Source organism: Mastacembelus armatus, chromosome 5 (genome assembly GCF_900324485.2).
Source record: "Mastacembelus armatus chromosome 5, fMasArm1.2, whole genome shotgun sequence".
Taxonomy (NCBI): domain Eukaryota; kingdom Metazoa; phylum Chordata; class Actinopteri; order Synbranchiformes; family Mastacembelidae; genus Mastacembelus; species Mastacembelus armatus.
Genome location: NC_046637.1, coordinates 26,178,894 through 26,196,267, shown reverse-complemented (window position 1 = coordinate 26,196,267; position 17,374 = coordinate 26,178,894). Strand labels below are relative to the sequence as shown.

The following is a 17,374-nucleotide window of genomic DNA, read 5'->3' as shown; positions in this document are numbered from 1 at the left end:
TTGATATGTTAATGGTTGATTTGTGCATGCTTCACTGTCAACAAAGGTGTTTTATTTCCACTTTTTCTGTTGAAAAAGATGTTTAATCAAGGTGAGCTAATTTTGTTATTCTTCGTTTACCCTAAATTATGATTGTTCAGTCTTTCATTTTCCTTAGTCTACTTATTGACCAATTGGTTTAAGGTGAGTGGTATGAGGTATCAGCAATGTGGCATTTAATTACCTGCACCAAAAATTGGGTCTATGGTCACTTAATATTAGATGCGGTGTGTATTGTGCCTTTTTGTCTTCTGGTGGGACATAACTTGTGGTTTACTGGAATAAAAGTCGATGTGACGCACTGCTGACCTCTAGTGTCGGTGACAATAAGGATGCAATACTAATTTTGGGAATAGGGAAGCAGCTTTGACGTTAAAACATCACCCAATAACCAGAAAACACGGGCAGTGTAGAAGTACAGGTACCATGTGTGCACTTGTGTGCACCAACATCACCTCTGCCCGTAAACGTCCGCACAGCACCGGAGAAGTGGGTAGTTGGTGGAGCATTCACATGTCCACAGTTAGCTCGTAATTTCTACCATTATGGTCAGTTAAACCTGAAGAGACTTCTAGCGCCATTGGAGCGCAGTATTCGCAAATTATATCCGTGCAAGATTTTTTAACTATTGCCTGTCGTTTTCATTAACAAATCGGGTGAGACATCGCCACTTGATCATACAGCAGAAGAAGATAAAAGATAAATTGAGATATAAGACGTGGGTCTTTATGCTGTTAGATCTTGCGTATTCCCGACAGCCCTTAAAGGCAGCGCAGCATTACTTTACTTTGGCTTCGAGCAAACGTTTGTATGGTCGTAAAGTTTGGTGTTTAATGTTTATACTTCGGGTTGTTCAGTCATTTAGGGCACACAGGCGTAACGTAAGGACTTTAATGCTGTTTTCTTCAGCTTCTTTGTAACCAGAAACCCCCCCCAGCTCAAATCTGGGAGGCTGTGAGCCAATGGAGTCCAGATTGTAGGGATACAGATGAGGCACGATGCTAGCAAGCTAACTAGCTCCCGAGGTAAGAGCAAAAAAAGTTAATTTAAGTTTTGTTTAGTGTGTTTGTACGTATGTGCGTAGTGCTATGCACACGGTTCCTTTCAATATTAGTTTAAAAAGTAACAGGGCTGTGAAAGTTTTGGGAAAAGCTAAAGTTACAACTAAAGCGAGTTTAAAACTTTGCTAAACTTTTTAAACGGAGGCCCAGCAGCTCCAGGAATAAACCCCTAAACACAACAAACACTACAAACACACCTGGAAAGGCTGTTGTGGCATTTGCGTTTGCTGTGTAAATCTCATTGTGTTGGCATATCTGTTCAGTTACATTACAGGTGTGTTTTAATTATTCGTGCTGTGCATCTTATCCAGTATTTACGACTTTAACATGGAGCTAATCCAATAAACCAGAAGGGTTTTAAAAATATTATATATATTAGGACACTGAGTTTATTATTATTGTTTTATTTTCCCTTTCTATAGTCACCCTGGGTTTCATTAACAGTCCCTGCCTGTTACATAACACAATTGTTGGTTAATGAAAACTTTAAAGGTGCATTACAAAAAGAGAAAAACAATGAAATTAATTTACCTGCAGTCACATTTAGCATTTTTTAATGAGGTTCCACTTTACACTTTAATTTACATTTACATGTTTTTAAATAGGAGACATATTGGAGACTTATTTTAAATGTTTTTTTTAATCCAGTATTCCTATTAGTTATTTTGTGATTTCTGTGTACTGAAATATTTCTGCTGTCTACACATTCCTCAGCCTTGAGTAGGGGGGGAGAGCTTAACCCCTGACACCTCGCTGACCTGGCCCTAGGCAAACTCATGCCGGGCAGTGACACACTGTTAAAGCGTGCATAACTTTATTTTAAGAGCTCATGAAAATCCTATGGTTTTCAAAAAATATCGGTAATGTCAGACTACATTTTGGAGGAATTAGTAAAAAATGATGCATAAGACATCAAGAATATTTCGATTCAGTGAACTGGTGCAGCCATAAAAGCTCGGGGTTTGGGGTTTAATTAATTCACTCAAGTATATTGCTTCAATTAATTATTCAAACAAGTTAATGTACATTACAGACTCAGTTGGCAGTTTATTGCACACAGCTTGTTAAAACTAATGCCCTACTAATGTAACTTATAAGATGTAATGTAACGCCATTATAATAAATTCTCTCTTTATGAAGGTGATAATGTTTAATTGCATTGTGTTATACTCAGACATGTCTATTATTTTGTCCACCTCATTTTTGTCAGTGAAGCTAGGCTGAATAAGAAACACCTCTCTGTATAATGCAATACAGTTGAAAGGACGCACAAAAGACTACCTCCTAGATTGTCTCGCATTTGATTTAACACCTCACTAAAACACTTTAAACAGAAACACAAGATTATCACCTTCGTAAAAAGGGGGATTTATTGTAGGACTGTTGTAATAGGTTGCATTAGCTTTAGTTAGATACAACTCATAAACAGCCAGCTATGTATACAGCATATCAGAAAGTGTGTAAAAATCTGATTTTAAGCTGCTTAAAAGAGCTTTAGTTATAAATTATCTCTGTGTATTTAAGCTTGTTACCTTTTAGCTAAAGTATTTGCCTTGGTCACAGTTTAGAATAGGCCTTGATTTATATAGTGGTGAACAAACGTCTGCGTAAGTATTTAACCTCAGGTCCATCACATCTGCAGGCTTGCTCATTAGAAATGAATACTGTACGTATTACAGTATTCATTTTAAGTTTATTTCACTCACTGTGACTCTTAGAGCAACAAAAAAACATTGACTGCAGGTAAAGAATGAGACAGTCATGAAGATTTTCTTAGTTTGTCTTTTAAAGCCTCAGGATTTATTGGACATTAGTGCAACTTTAAAGCACTTTTTAATGACACCACCTTGATTTAAGCATCATTACACTAAAATGATCTATTAGCACCTGGTTCAAAACGTAAGCTGTAAAATCTTGAGGGGAAAAGTGTGAAGCCCTGGCAGCTGATAGCTCAACCCTCTAGCAGGAGCAGTCTAGGCGTACACTTATAAAATGGGTCAGGAATATCTAAAGAATTTGTTATGCCAGCTGCTGTGTTGCCTAGACAAAGGCCTCTCTCTGTCTCTTGGGGACTTCTGGTTTATATAAACTAGCCATGACATCCACCAACTGGCTGCTTCAGCACTGGACGACAGTCTGTGTTGTACGAGTGCGAAGGGGGATGTTTTTGGACTAGTCTTTACACCAAGTGTGAAAGACTTCACTGCATAGTCATAGTCACTGAGATTACATTATTGAAGTTTATGAAATGACTGGTTCCCTTCCAGCTCTGACGAATCATACTGCAATCCTGTCGCATGTCCAGACTTTGAAATGCGTCTGAGCATTGTTCATTTTACGTCATTTGGCGTGAGCTTTTGACTGTAGTTTTCCACAATCAGAAGAGATTGTTGTTTATTTGCGTGACTGCACTCTCCTTAAAGCTGATTTGTAAACTGTTTGTTTTGCAGCCTGTTTACACAAGGTGCCGCTCTTGTTCTTTTATTGTTTTAACCACTCAGCTGCAGGCCAGAGGTTTGTTCAGCCTTTCCTTTCTCTTACACTCAGTAGTCACTTCAGTAACTAAAGCAAATACAGTCAAATACAACAGTCCCAATAATAAATAGGTGACAATGTCCTCTCTTTGTTCATACAGTTTTAGGGAAGTGTTGGTTCAACATTACAATAAATTAGGAGGATGTAGTGCTGTTGCTAACTAAACTGTACTAAATACACTATATACAGAGTTGTTTTCTGTTCCTGAGCCAAGACTCCCAGTGAGAAAGTATTAGAAACACCAGTCAATACAATTCACCACAAACTACATCCTCCAGAGTGATCCTACAGTTCAAGATTGTTGTATCAAACCTCAATAGTTTTAGCTCAGTAGCTAATAAACTGCGTTGTGTACTTTTGTTCTTTAAATGCTTCTGAGAATGGTTTTAGTGAAGGTGATGGTAGAGTAGAAAATTAAATGCTACCCATAAAGTTTTTTGGTCTTGAGCTTAATGATATCCAGCATAATGGTACATATTTTATTAACCTATGGGTTTCAGTCATTTCTTCAGCCTACTGTTGACCTAGTAAATACAGCGTAATACTAGAGTGATCAAATATTTTACAATTAACCATTGTTTTCATGAATCAAATAATCATCTGATCTAAAAAAGAAAACAGTGAAAACCATCCATCCAAAATTTTAGTATAGAAGTCATCTAACCCCTTGTTTTGGTAAAGAATATGGAACTGTAGGTTTTTCCTGCCAGTTTTAGTTCAACACTTGAGCTTTTAATTGATTATCAACTAACTAATTAATTAATTCACTAATTGCTACAGTACTGCATCTGTGCATCTGTCTACATGGCAGTGAAATGTGCCCAGTAGCGTTCACACTGTGAAGCCTAAAATGTGAAGTCACTGAACCAGATATTGGCTCCCTTTGTCCTGTGGCTGCTGCTTTCTTGGTGCCATGTCATCTGAGATCGGATTCTTGAGTGTCTGGGAATTGCTGGACCTTTCTTCAGAGCACCAACATTCCTGGAAAGCCAGAATGAATATTGAGATTCAGAATGAATGTGAGCCATGTGGTTACAGAGCAGGTGCTGCCTCTGGGTCTCTGTAAATCATACAGACTATAAACATATGCTTCACTCGGCTTTGTCGGTCTGGAGCTCGGTGAAGTGCTGAGGTATCAGAGGCTATTCAAAATTTAAGATAGTGAACTGATTCATTCATTGTTGGTTATCCAGTTTTCCAATGTTTTCAGCGACCAGGAGATGGCAGCAGTCATGCACTGATCAGATATTTGATCTCTGAATATCTGAAAACCTGGGCCCAGAAGTGAAGCACTGAGTAACACTCTTTGTGGCAGCTAATGAATATTCTCATTATTGGTAAATATTACTTTGAAATAAATTAATCAATTCATTGTTTGATTTATAAAATGTCAAAATTGAGTAAAAAAAAAAAACAAAAAACAATCGTAAATATCCAAATCAGAAAACGTTGATTGTTTGATTCATAACACTTAATGTCCAGTTTCTGGTCATAATAAATAAAGACGAGCAGAAAACCTTCATATTTCAGATTGAGATTATACTTTGTGTTTATGTTTTCCCTGGTTGCTCAGTCTTTGTCAAATTGTGTTGTTATAGTACTTGTACATTGGGAAGTTTCACCCAGGTTGCCACCACCCATCTATTGATGTACAGATAAGAGGGCAAAGTGAAGTGTAATTTCTCACAAACTTGGCCATTGTTACTGACACAGTTTTGAACCCAGATGGGAGCGCTGTGTTACATGATACTGACTAAAGTGTTCAGCCCTCCGTATGAGGCCACTCCTCTTCAGTGGGCAGCTCTTTGTTAGTGGGCGAGTCTCTCATTCCTGTCCAGACTTCACAGAACTTGGGTTTGGTGCGTTTTACTCAAATCAGGAAGTTTTCACTTGACAGTTTTTTCAGTTTCTAAGTAAGTAACTTTTCATGTATTGGTATTTTTGTATGTTCTTTCTTCCTTTTATGTTTCACCTGTTGTACTCTGGGTAAATTCATTTGTGTTAATGTTGAATGGCTGTCATTGTTTTAATAGCGTTTCTAAGTTGATATTTTATATTAACCTAATCAAGCTTTTACACAACTATGTCAGTGGTGCTGTGATTGTGGTGCTTGTTTAATTCAGAGTATCATAGTTCAGTCTTTGCACGTTCAGGGTAGGAACAACTCCTTATCTGTTTTTGTATGTATGTGTTTGATTTCTCTAAAGCCAGTTTCATTCATACGTGTTGGTGTTTTTTGTCTTGCATATTTAAAAATAGAACAGAAGTGTTTCCCCACAGCTATGTGAGAAAACATCTGATTAGGAAGATGTTATATACTGATTAAGTTAATTCTATTTAAAGTGTTTTGGTTCAGCGGCAAAGATACGGCTCATCAGAATGCTTCAGTAGTTTCTGTTCTTTCTGCTAAGACTTACCTCCCGACTGGTTTGGTGGAAGGATGAGAGACTATATCTGGTGATAACAACCTAATTAGTCAAAAAGATCTTTGCTTGTTGCTGCACTAATGGCCTTGTCTTCTACATTTTTTGTTATGCAGTTGATTCAGTGTGAGCCTCTTAAACTGACTGATGTTTATGGTTTTCTACTTGTAGGTAATTTGATTATGACTGTGTTGAACCACTGGCCAACGCATAACTCAATACTAGCTGAATTTAATATGGATAACAAAGACTGTACTTAAATGTAGCTTCTCTAATCTTGTTTATTTGCTCCACATAAAACTGTTTCACTTTTCACCTAATTTTGCAAACACAGCAATCTGTGATGTGGAGGCGTGAAGCATCCCGTCAGTCATATGAACCGTGTGGAGAATGTGTCATGTTCATGCTATAGTCACAATGATAATAGGATGCATTTTTATGACTCCCCATATATAGACATTCTGCAGCTCCAACAACATTATGACAGAAACACTTGTATGTTGTAGCTTCAGACTTAAACTCCTCTAATTTTTCCTCAAAGCGATGGCGGTGACAAGCTTCGTAGCGCTAGCGGAGGCTAACCTCCCTGGGTGTGTTGGAATTCATCTACTGGCGCATTCCTGTATTCACTTAGTTAATAATCTAACCAGCAAGCGCCTCAGTTTTTATTTGACTCCAGCTGTGTATATGGCTACTGAGCCACTTATCAGAACAAATTTAAATCATGACGAAAGATCATATGACATCAGAGACCTACAAGCAAGGAGTCACAGGAAACACCCTAGACTTGGTAACATGTATGTGTACTCATGTTTTGGGAGACTATGACTGCACTTGACTGTGGGATCAAAAGACAAGTCACACCTGAATCACTGAAGCAACAGGTCACAAGATTAAGTAATGTGCTCCTCTTGTTAATGCTGTTTGGGTTTAGACTGCTTATCTATTGTTTTTCTTTGTAGCATAGTCATTATGTAATTCTATTTCATATTCAGGCCTTTTTTCCCCTTTGTCCTGAATGGGCTCCACACACACCACTTCTAAAGGCGCCAGGCTATCCGAATGACTTCACGAAAGAAAGGTAACGCCTGCACACTCGCTCTCAAAATGTTATAAAATCAAATACCACATCCTAATATGTTACCTACAGCCAATGGGCTGTGAACCTTCAAAAGGCTGTAGTTAATATATTAGGATGTGGCATTTGAGTTTATAACATTTTGTAAGATCGTGCAGGCGTTACCTGTCTTTTATAAAGATAAATGGACAATAAAAAGAAAGACAATTTAAAAATGTATGAAGTCATGAAAAAATAATAGCTCTATGAAATGGCATGTTATTATGATTTTGGTGAAATCTTTATTTTCTAGACTTGAAAAAGCTTTGAAAAGCTCAACAATCGTGACGGCTGCTAAATGTGAAATCTTACTTTACAGGGCATGGTGAGTGTCGACATCCTTTGCCTCCACTGAAGAACAGCAGCAGTAAGTCAGCCTACATGGAAGGTAATGGAGAGATCAGTGACACTGACAGCGGCATCATCCTTCATTCAGGTAAGACATTTTCTTACAGTTTTGAAATAGTCATTCATTAAATGTTCAGTGGTATAAATTTACATTGATCAATCAATAATCAATATCATGACACCTGAAATTAGCAAAAAACGAACTCCACATTTTCCTTTGGTTGTTTACTCCAATCTCCCTGACGAGAACTGTGTAAATTCATTGAATTGCTTTTGTTCACATGAAAACAGAAAGTGGATTTGAGCTGAGCCTCGTTTCAGAAGTTTGAACTGTTGCTTTTCATAATGTTCTTTGACTATTCAGGCCTAAATCAAATCGGTGTTAGATTTAAAGTACATATTTAGTCACTTAAACATGAAACACTGAGCTCTTTAGTCAATAGGCTCAAACTAATGTTGTAACTAAGCACACAAATCCAACCCATGCTAATCTTATCTCAGCACCTGCTTTCAAATTACCTCAGATAGGCAAGTAAGAAATCGGCACTGAAGGCAAAGCTTAAATGTAATTATATTTGTATCGCTGCTAACAAAAAAGTGACAGGCCCAGCCAACAAAATCTCATATAATAATCTGTCCATCTCTCTCATTGTAAGCCCTTGTTGACACTAAATAAATTGCTTGACTGATTGATTCTTAAATGTTCGGTTATATCACGACAGAGCTGTTACTTGTTTTATCACCTAGTATTTTACTATGTCGAAATATCTTGTTTCAAGAAAGATTTTGAGGTCTTTCTCGACTCTGTAAGATGCAGCTAAATCCAGACTTTGTTTATAGTGTAAATCTTACTCTGACACAAATTGCCTCCTTTCTTTGCTGCAGTGAGGTCACCCATATGCTTCACCCAATATTTAGCAAAATGACATCCTTTCAAAGCATTACTCAGTCATAGAAGATTACATGGATTTAACAAACACTGCTGTAATTCTCTCAGCAACACAGATCTCGCTCATATTCTTGAAAAGATAATGGACAAGATGGACATTCTTAGATTAACTCCAGCACAGAACAAACTGAATGTGTCTCAGGTTTAATAAGACGCAGAGTCCTGGAGGATGTAATGCAAAATATGTTAAGAAAGAAAAGTAATGAATACTGAAAAATTAATCTGCAGTGGCTTAATTTACTCACACATTTATCTAATGTTAAGAAAAAAATACCAAAATTGAGGTGGTTCCATGTTCTTGGTAGTGACTACTTCCTGGTTTAACATTTTACATCAAACGATCTATTAGCAAGAAATATTTGATGATTAATACTAAAAATAATGATTAGTTAGTTTTGTTTTGTTACATTCAGCAGTGTGCACTGATTAGTTCTGGCCTTAGTTCTGACATTCCTTGTGCATGAATTGAACCATGGGATGTCTTCCCTATACAATGAGAAAGTATCGCTCTGCAAAGAATAGGGCAATTGTCATTGGTAGTCTTGACCTCATTGTAGCACTGTCACACTTTGCTTCCTGTCGCACCTCAGATGTTTGTCAGTACCTACAGGGATTCTGTTAATAATCTCTGAAGGTATGTGGTGCTCTGTGCATTTTGCCTGAAGCCACTCCTACAGCACTGAGACTAATCCTAATGTCATTAGTCACCAAGACTACAGACAGCACCAGTTGAACACTCACACATTGTGTATAGTTACGAAGAGCCTGACATTCATTCTGCAGTTTGTGTCACTAATGAAAACAACAGTAAAATCAAAAGGTACGTTCTTCTGTCAAATTGTGTTTTCTGTGGCAGCCTGTACAGTTAATCTGAATATAGGGAAATTAATGTACTTTGTAATGATGTTTGGGTGTTCGTTCATGATTTAAGTAAACACTGCCATCATCAACATGTCTATAGCTGAAGAACAGTTTTAGTTTTAGTTTGTACTCCACACCATGTCAGTAGTCAACAAGTCTGAATCTTAAATTTTATATTTTTGTAGCACTGACCTTTTTAATATGCACATTTCAAATTACTGTCCAGTTGATAATTGATAAATTAGTTGTTAGGAATTAGATTTTTTTAAAATCCTTTTTGTTTATTCCAGCTTCACCCTCACACACATTCACACCAGATAGCTAACCAATTCAACCACCGTCTGTTCTGTTGGCACTGAGCAGCTTCACTTGAGCAGCCGAGGATTAAGGGTGCGTTAACGGTGGTAGTATGGGAGGGCAAGCACTGCTGTTTTTCACTTTCCCTACCCCATTGTGCTGGTCCTGGGATCAGACCAGAGACCTTTCAGTCCCCAAATCCACAATGCTATAATCTGTAGGCCACAGACGGCTTAAAAGGATGTGTGTGACATCAAAAAAAACGTAAAAACAGACTTTATCTTTATTTTTCACATTATTGGTACTTTTTTGGTTTGATTGTGTTTTATAGCATGTATTAATTCACACTGAGCTGCCAATTAATACTAAAATACCTTCTTCTATAATAAGCACCATAAATGTGAGCTGCTGAAATAGTCATAGAACTATAGAAACTAGTGACAGGCACATATTTTTCTACACTCATAGGCTAAATGATCAGTAATCGTTTAATTAAAGTGACAGTGTAAATTAAATTATATTGAAAGTCTTTAGCTGAGGTCTTAATCTACTTTTGTTTATTTTCTATTGGTTTAGAATTTGCTTCTGAATGTCTTCTTGAATACTGAACATGGAAATATACTAGTCACATTAAAGTCATAGTCAGTTAAGTCCATTGGCTTCTCTCTTGTTACATGACGCAGGCTCTGACAGCCCGACGACGCATACAAAGGACGTGACCACACACACAAGGGCCATGAAGCTCAAACACCAGGCTCTCCAGGAACGCCTGGAGATCTGCATACTGGAGCTAAAGAAACTCTGCATTCGAGAAGCTGTAAGTAATCTCAGAAACAGAAACAAAAACTCCTGAAACTGAAGCGTCATAGGAAAAAATGAGTCACAGTATCTTGATAATCTTTAATTCATTAAAATATTTAAAAAGGATTTAGTAGACTGAGACAAAATGAAACTCAAGATATTTGAAACGACGTTATGCAAGCTGTTAAAAAGTGTACACCCTATACTGCAGATGATTAAGCACCTGTAATAAAAGATGAACTAGGTGGGGTAGTTTAGTGCAGCATGTTCAATTACATATTGTATGGGGGACGTTTATGAGATATGTTGATGAATTAAAAAATTATGTTTTCCAACTTTCCATCCACATTGTTTTTTTTCTTAGATTGGTTTTGGTCTGTTTCACCTCCTGTGTGCACAGGTCATTTGAGCCAGCAAATAAATGCCAGGTTGCAGGACAGTCATTGGTTGGCGTATTAAAACTGTTTCCACATTACTGCAAGAAAAGACTGGAGATCAAAAAAAAAAATGCTAGTTTGAAAGGCAGGTCGTGGTAGGGGATAGAGGTCAAAATTAACAGAGAAACTGTTGCATTGCAAAATTTGGCTGCATTTAGTTTGGCATGCCTTTAATGACACAGTGGTGATTTCCAGTCACTCCAGATGGAGGAAACAAAATGTCTTTTAATCTGTCCCCTTCTCCTTTGTGATGGCAGTGTTTTGGCTCTCACCACTAAGCAGAATAAAGACATCATCCTTTTCCTTTCAGATACTTTGTGTAGTGACATTAGTCCATCCAGTGTGCCTACAAGAAGATTTTGTATAATGCATCATAGCTTTTGAAGAGGTATCCTGGTGGTTCAGTCAATCCAAGCAGTTTAAAGTTTTTCCATAGCAGCCTGAGTTTAAATCCAACATGAGTCTTTTGTCAAATGTCATTTCAGCCTTTTCTGCCCCTTACGCTCTATGTGATGTGAGCGATCACATTAGGGCTCATTAAGTCATTTCAAAACTGGACACTTACTCAAGTTTTGCAGTTTCTCTGCAATGGTTTTATGCTCTAGGGTAAAATCCCAGGGCTGATCATTTCTTCCCATTGACACTCGGGATGGGCACTCCTGTTGGGACATGCTTAGGTGAACTAATAAGAGACATGATGCCTCTCCCTTCTCCCAGTGACAAAAGAACCAGTAATCTCCCTGGTCACACTTCAGTTTTTGTTTGACTGTAGTGGCCTGTAGTGACTCAGAGTAACTGTGTTTTATGACTTTTCTTGGGGAAAAAAAAAAACAGTAACAGTGCATTGTCGTGCTCTGAGGTTGTTTTGGACAGGGACATGTGATACAGTGTGAAAGTGAGACCCAAAGAATGTGTTGTGAAAGGAAATCTCTAACATGGAGTTGTGCAACAGTTTCCCTGAACTTATATGCCTCAACATGTAAAGAGAACAGATAAGATACTGCCACAGATATGGTTTAATAAATGCTCTGAAAGGATCTGCATGTCTTTCTTTGAACAGCTTAAATTATAGGATTTAGCAGCATTTGTTTATAGCTTTATTTGTTTTTGAATCATCGTTCCATCAAATCTATATTTGTCTGTGGGCGGCTGAGTTTGATTAATTGAATAATTTAAATTAATTGTTGTTTAGGAGTTGACAGGACAGCTGTCAGATGATTACCCGCTGCTACCAGGAGAGAAGCCTCCGCAGATTCGCAGGCGCATTGGAGCTGCGTTTAAACTGGATGAGCAAAGCATTCCTCAAGGAACAGAGGTAGAAGCCGCAAGTTTACGTAATAGATAATAATAATGTCATTATTAAACAGCAGAAACCTCACAGACATACTGTAAGATGTTACATGAGGCCTTAAAAAAATGTCCTCTATTTTGTGGTCACAGTGTTTTCTCTCTCTGTCCGCCTGCAATAATCTTTTCCAGAGTTTATTAGATGCTGAGTTGGCACTTCAGATGAAAATATATGAAGCAGCTCGTAAGCTCTGTGCGGAGGATCACCTGAGCAAAGCTGTTAAAAAGAGCCGTTTACAGCAGTGCAAGAGAGAGGAGAAGAAACTCAAACAGCTCCAAGACACGGCCTTTCAGCTGCGATTGCAACATGGCCGATCCTCACCACTCCCTGCTTTTAATATTACACAAGGTAAGATACACCCGAACAGGTGGTGACTAGAAGGTAGTGTGACGTCAGATCCCTCTCAGAATCATCCTTTCAGAAAAATCATCACTTCATAATTTAATAAGTGACTGGCTTTTCAGACATTTGTGGAAATTAATAATTTTTTGTTTATGATGCAATGTGTTTGTCTGTTTCTATTTTTATTTAGTAGATCTTGGTGCATCTGATGACAGCTCTCTGTCTGATTCTGTGGTGCAAGATGAAGGTAAGACCTATGTGAAGTTCTGCGTGTGAAAGTCTGATGTTTAGAGCCAGATCAAGAACAAATTCATGTAGTTTGAAAGCTGAAAAATGTTCATTGCGTGAGCATAAAACAGCAATGTGACCAGCAAGGATTTATCTTGAATAATATAGTAATAAAAATAAATATTTCATAAAGAATCTGACAATTATTATTATTACATATATCATATAATTTTTACTTTTCCTAGACATCACCAGCCAGTCATCACAGCCGTCCTCAGGACTCCCCTATCCAGGAGAGACAGATCCTCCCCCTGTGGCTTCACAGTCATCTGTAGACGGCTCCTACATGTCTCCGTCTCAGTCTGCACAGCCCCTGCTGCTGACCCCGAGTCACTCTCCGCATCCAACCCTTGAATCTCCACTGAGTTTAACCTCAAGCCCCGTATACGACCCTCCTCCGATCCAACACTCCCCTTGGACAGAATCTAGTCTCGACAAACCTTACCAGAAGAGCAAGAAGTCGCGCTCCTCAAGCAAGACGAGGTAACACATGCCATCCACCATGACTCCTTTCCTGTTCAACAAGTTTTTAGTTTTGGAAAGTATGGTTTGCAGAACATGGAGTGTACTAAGCTTTGGGATGTAGGTAACTCTGAAACACTAGAAAAAGCACAAGAGGATTGCAGTAAAAAGTAAAAAGCTCCACTGCTGCCTTCCAGTGCAAATCCTGTTGTTCCTGTGCTGCATCACACCATAGATACGTGTTCATCAACATGCAACACTGCCCTCTACTTTTGCTGTGATGCTACAACAGGCAGTGGCCAGCAGAGAACTATAAATTTTAGTATAGTTCAGGCTTATTGTCCATTAATTATAATAACAGCCATAATTAAAACTCCATTTGGGCTAATGCAAATTCATAATGCATACAAGTTCAGTCTTCATTGTGTAATATCGTTGTAATACAGCCAAATGTTTTTTTCAAAGTTGAAGTCCTTCATATTCAATTACATTTCCTGTGTTACAGTTATTGTTGGGTTTTCCATTGTTGATATGCATTATGAACACAGCCTTGATATTGTTCAATTATTTTAGCTTTTTTGGTTCTAAGAAACTAAATTTAACACATCTCTTGGCTGCCATTGTTTGTGTTCAGCAGTCCAGCCAAAACTGAATTGTTGCCACCACTGGAGGCTTGCTTAGCACAATCCACTCTGCCAACGCAACTTTCCCATCTGAAGCTGAGCCGCGCCCAGTCTAACAGCACGCCCTCCACACCAGAGATACGCGTGCACCGACAGCTCTCCCTCAGGTACTCACACTTCATACACATCCACAGTACTGTGTGTCAGAACCAGCGCACCTCTGTTGTACATGTTAGTGCAAATCACTGTGATGTAATTTAATTTTAGACATTCAGTTTTGTTAATACATTAAAAATCCAGAGGTTATATAGAAGTTATAGTTTCTTTGATGAGTTGGCCTGTTAATATACCTGATATATAAAATTGTTGTGATTTTGCACAGGTTGTCCAACCCTGAAGCTTCATTTGAAAAGGACCGTGGCCGCAGCAGAGGTCCAAGGAGGCGGCTGACAGAATACGGAATAGCTTTACCAGAGACTCCCTCCCCTACATTGAACTATGGAAGCCATGCTAGTTCTGAGGATAGCAACTCCGAACACTCGTTTACATCTTACAATAGCTCCCCATGTCAGGAATTGCCCTGCGATTTGCCCAAACAATATCAGTCTGCCTTCCTACACTCCAGCCCAGTTGGCAGCTATGGACCTCAAGCCTTCCCACGCACGGGCTTTTACCATAGTCCCAGGCACCAATACAACCCCACAATTCACAAAGTCTATTACAAAGATGAAATGGTTTACCCACCTGATCTAGACATGGCACAGAGTTATTATGCCCAGCAGGCTCCTGCTCCTTCCAACAGATACGAATATCGGTATAAAGATGCTCCTGTACCCCAACAAAGACCACAGAGGCCTCCTGATATCAGACTGTCTCCCTCCCCTGCTCAGTGGGACCATCCACACTACCACTCCACTGGTCTCCCACGACAAGTGGTGAATGAACATCTGAAGTCATGGCACTGGCGCAGTCAGTTGAAATCACCCAGGTCCCGTTCTCTAGACAGACAGGGAGCAGTCAGAATGAAAAACATGTCATTTCTGGAGTCGCCATCCTACCAAAGTCAAAAGTACCATGAACAGGTAAGTGAACACTAAACTGTCTTTATCTCTATTCAGCAGAAAAGATTACTAACAAATTATCAGCCAAAAATACTGTAGCAAATAGGTTTAAGTAATTAATTGTATTTAATTACTAGTTGAGGGCTATTCTTACTTTTCTTTTATCATCACATTTTAACAATAGATTGGCCAAACAGACTTTTTAATTAAGTGAATAGGGTTAATTAAGTTACCGCTGCTGGAACAGTAGAAAAGGTCAAGATTAAGTAGTATTTTGGAAACTGGTCTGCTATTTTCATTGTGTTTTGGTTTTCTTGATGTATCTAATAGATGGGTTTTTGCTCTACATAATGTGGTATAAAACTCAACACCAGTATGTAATGCAACTATGTAGATAAGATACAGGTATTGTACTGATTAATGATTCCATTGTATTGTTGCTCTTTTCTGTTGCTAATCTTTAGGTTGTCCAAAGAAGGGCTTTCCAAAGGGCTGCAGAGGACACTCAGGGACACTGGGTTGGAGACGATGGCTCTCACTTTGTAAGTCAATTATAAAGAGATTAAAACTCAGACACTTAACTAGTATGTCTACTCAAAGACTGCAGCTGGATTAATTTCCACCAAAGCAGAGTAGCCAGAAAATCTCTTTACTGTTTATGCCTTTAAAGGATTTATTTCATGTAACATATCGTCCTACTTGCCTGCCTGCCTGGATTTGCTCTTAAAGAGGGAGGATGAAATGCAATCCAGTTCAACAACAGCACGGTATCCTCCAAAGTTATAAAGTTCAGTCTACACCTATCTGATGCAGTCTGAGTAATGCTGATTGAAGAGCAGTTGTATTAGATTTGGGGTACACCTGTACAGTGTGCCTGCTTCTGTCCACTCTGTGTGTTTCTTTGTACTTTTTTGTACTTATTGACAAATTAAGCATTGAACTGAATGTCTAAGTCTTGATGCCATAAATTAGCTGCCAGTTTAATACTGTTTTATTTTCTCTCGAAAACAAATATTATCATTCCACAGTTTCTAGGTCATTAAATACAGGATTACTTTCATTACTATCAAGCCATCACAAATTCATTTGCCAGCAACTGGTTGGAGATAACAGGGTCTCACTAAATTTGCTCATAAAAAATGTGAATGCTTTCAAAAAAGCTTTTCTTATGCAACTAACATTTAGCCCATGTTTGAGTTTTGTTTTCAAAAACATCAAATGTTAAGTCCTTTTCAAGAAGCTGTATGAAGGAAAATATTGGTTGTAAAATAATGTAAATGAGCACCATACCCCTAACATGTCAATGAATTTCAGCTGCTTATATTTAAGTCCTGGGTTTGATCTCATCATTATGTACTTTTGGGGTCAAATGTGTCTTGTTTTTATACTTGCATTTGTCTGTGGCTGTGCCAGGTAACTTGAATTACTAACTGATTTAATCAACTAGTAGAAACTAGATAGTAACTTATTCACACAAGATACAGGTAGCAAATCGAGATGAAAGCAGAGTCTTGATGTTTGGCAGCTATTAATTTTTCGGAATGAAATTTAAATGAGCTTTAACAGTTTCTTCATCAGTGTCAGACTCTGAGATGGTGGGTCACTACAATAAACTTTTTGTTGGCACAATGCAAATTTAAGTCTACAGTGAATTGTACTGAACTGTATTCAAATCACTACAAATATGTAATACTCAAACAGAAGCTCATGTCTCTGAACCATTTTATTGTAAATAATTTGAGATTTCCTCATTTCTGCAAATTCAACCATAGCTACACATTTCCTGGTTTATCACGGTAGTCTATTTATATGTTAATTTATTGTGTTTGCACCACTGGACTCTTGGAAAGTCAGACCTGAAATAAAAGTAGACATGGAGCTAACTGCAAAATCCAGCAGCAGTCAACACTGTGTCTACTGAATAAGAAAAAAGTAGACCACAATCATGTTACCTTGTGTGCCTCAATTTTTACTGTCTTGTATTTATCCGTTACATTAGTTTAAGTGGACCTAATAATGTATTATCTAGCTTTAAAAAAAAAAAACCTGTGAAAATGTTTTCCCTGTGGAAGTAAATAAAAACCAATGTTTGCATGTTGTTGAGTTTTATTTACTCACATCACATGCTATTATTCCAATGTCAAAACCCTTTTATGGATTGTTTGTAGGCAGACATTTTGACATGTCACAGCAGAAATAGCAGAGGTGAAAACTTTAAAAAATAATCATGGCTGAATTCCTTTTAGCTGCTTTAATTTTGGCATCTTCATGGTTTACTAGGACACAGAGTCACAGTGTTACTAGTAATACCTGTGAATTTCCTACTCGAACTGGTCAAACTGCCTGATGTTCATGCTGAGTTTTAATTTTGGAATCTCTCCC

The 17,374-nt window shown here is 38.1% G+C and overlaps 1 protein-coding gene across 6 annotated transcripts; it reads left to right on the top strand.

Annotated features, from left to right (window-relative positions):
• Positions 1 to 747: 747 nt before the first annotated feature.
• Positions 748 to 17,086, top strand: inavab (innate immunity activator b). Of its 6 annotated transcripts, none has more exons than XM_026306022.2 (10): positions 748 to 1,064; positions 7,495 to 7,611; positions 10,314 to 10,447; positions 12,061 to 12,183; positions 12,348 to 12,564; positions 12,752 to 12,805; positions 13,032 to 13,329; positions 13,946 to 14,098; positions 14,314 to 15,013; positions 15,457 to 17,086. In XM_026306022.2, exons 1-10 carry the CDS (start codon positions 1,028 to 1,030, stop codon positions 15,547 to 15,549), a joined length of 1,926 nt encoding a protein of 641 aa, XP_026161807.1. In that variant the 5' UTR covers positions 748 to 1,027; the 3' UTR covers positions 15,550 to 17,086. The 6 variants fall into 6 exon arrangements, with proteins under 6 accessions (XP_026161807.1, XP_026161804.1, XP_026161802.1 ...); XM_026306019.2 differs by having other exon boundaries at positions 751 to 1,064; positions 12,749 to 12,805; XM_026306017.2 differs by having other exon boundaries at positions 754 to 1,064; positions 13,943 to 14,098.
• The last annotated feature ends 288 nt before the right edge of the window (positions 17,087 to 17,374 follow it).

Coding starts and splice junctions, on each gene's coding strand:
- inavab (XM_026306016.2), top strand. CDS start 1,028: ATGAGGCACGATGCTAGCAAGCTAACTAGCTCCCGAG. Junction 1,065..7,494: donor CAAGCTAACTAGCTCCCGAG/GTAAGAGCAAAA, acceptor CTTACTTTACAG/GGCATGGTGAGTGTCGACAT. Junction 13,330..13,942: donor CGCTCCTCAAGCAAGACGAG/GTAACACATGCC, acceptor GTTTGTGTTCAG/CAGTCCAGCCAAAACTGAAT.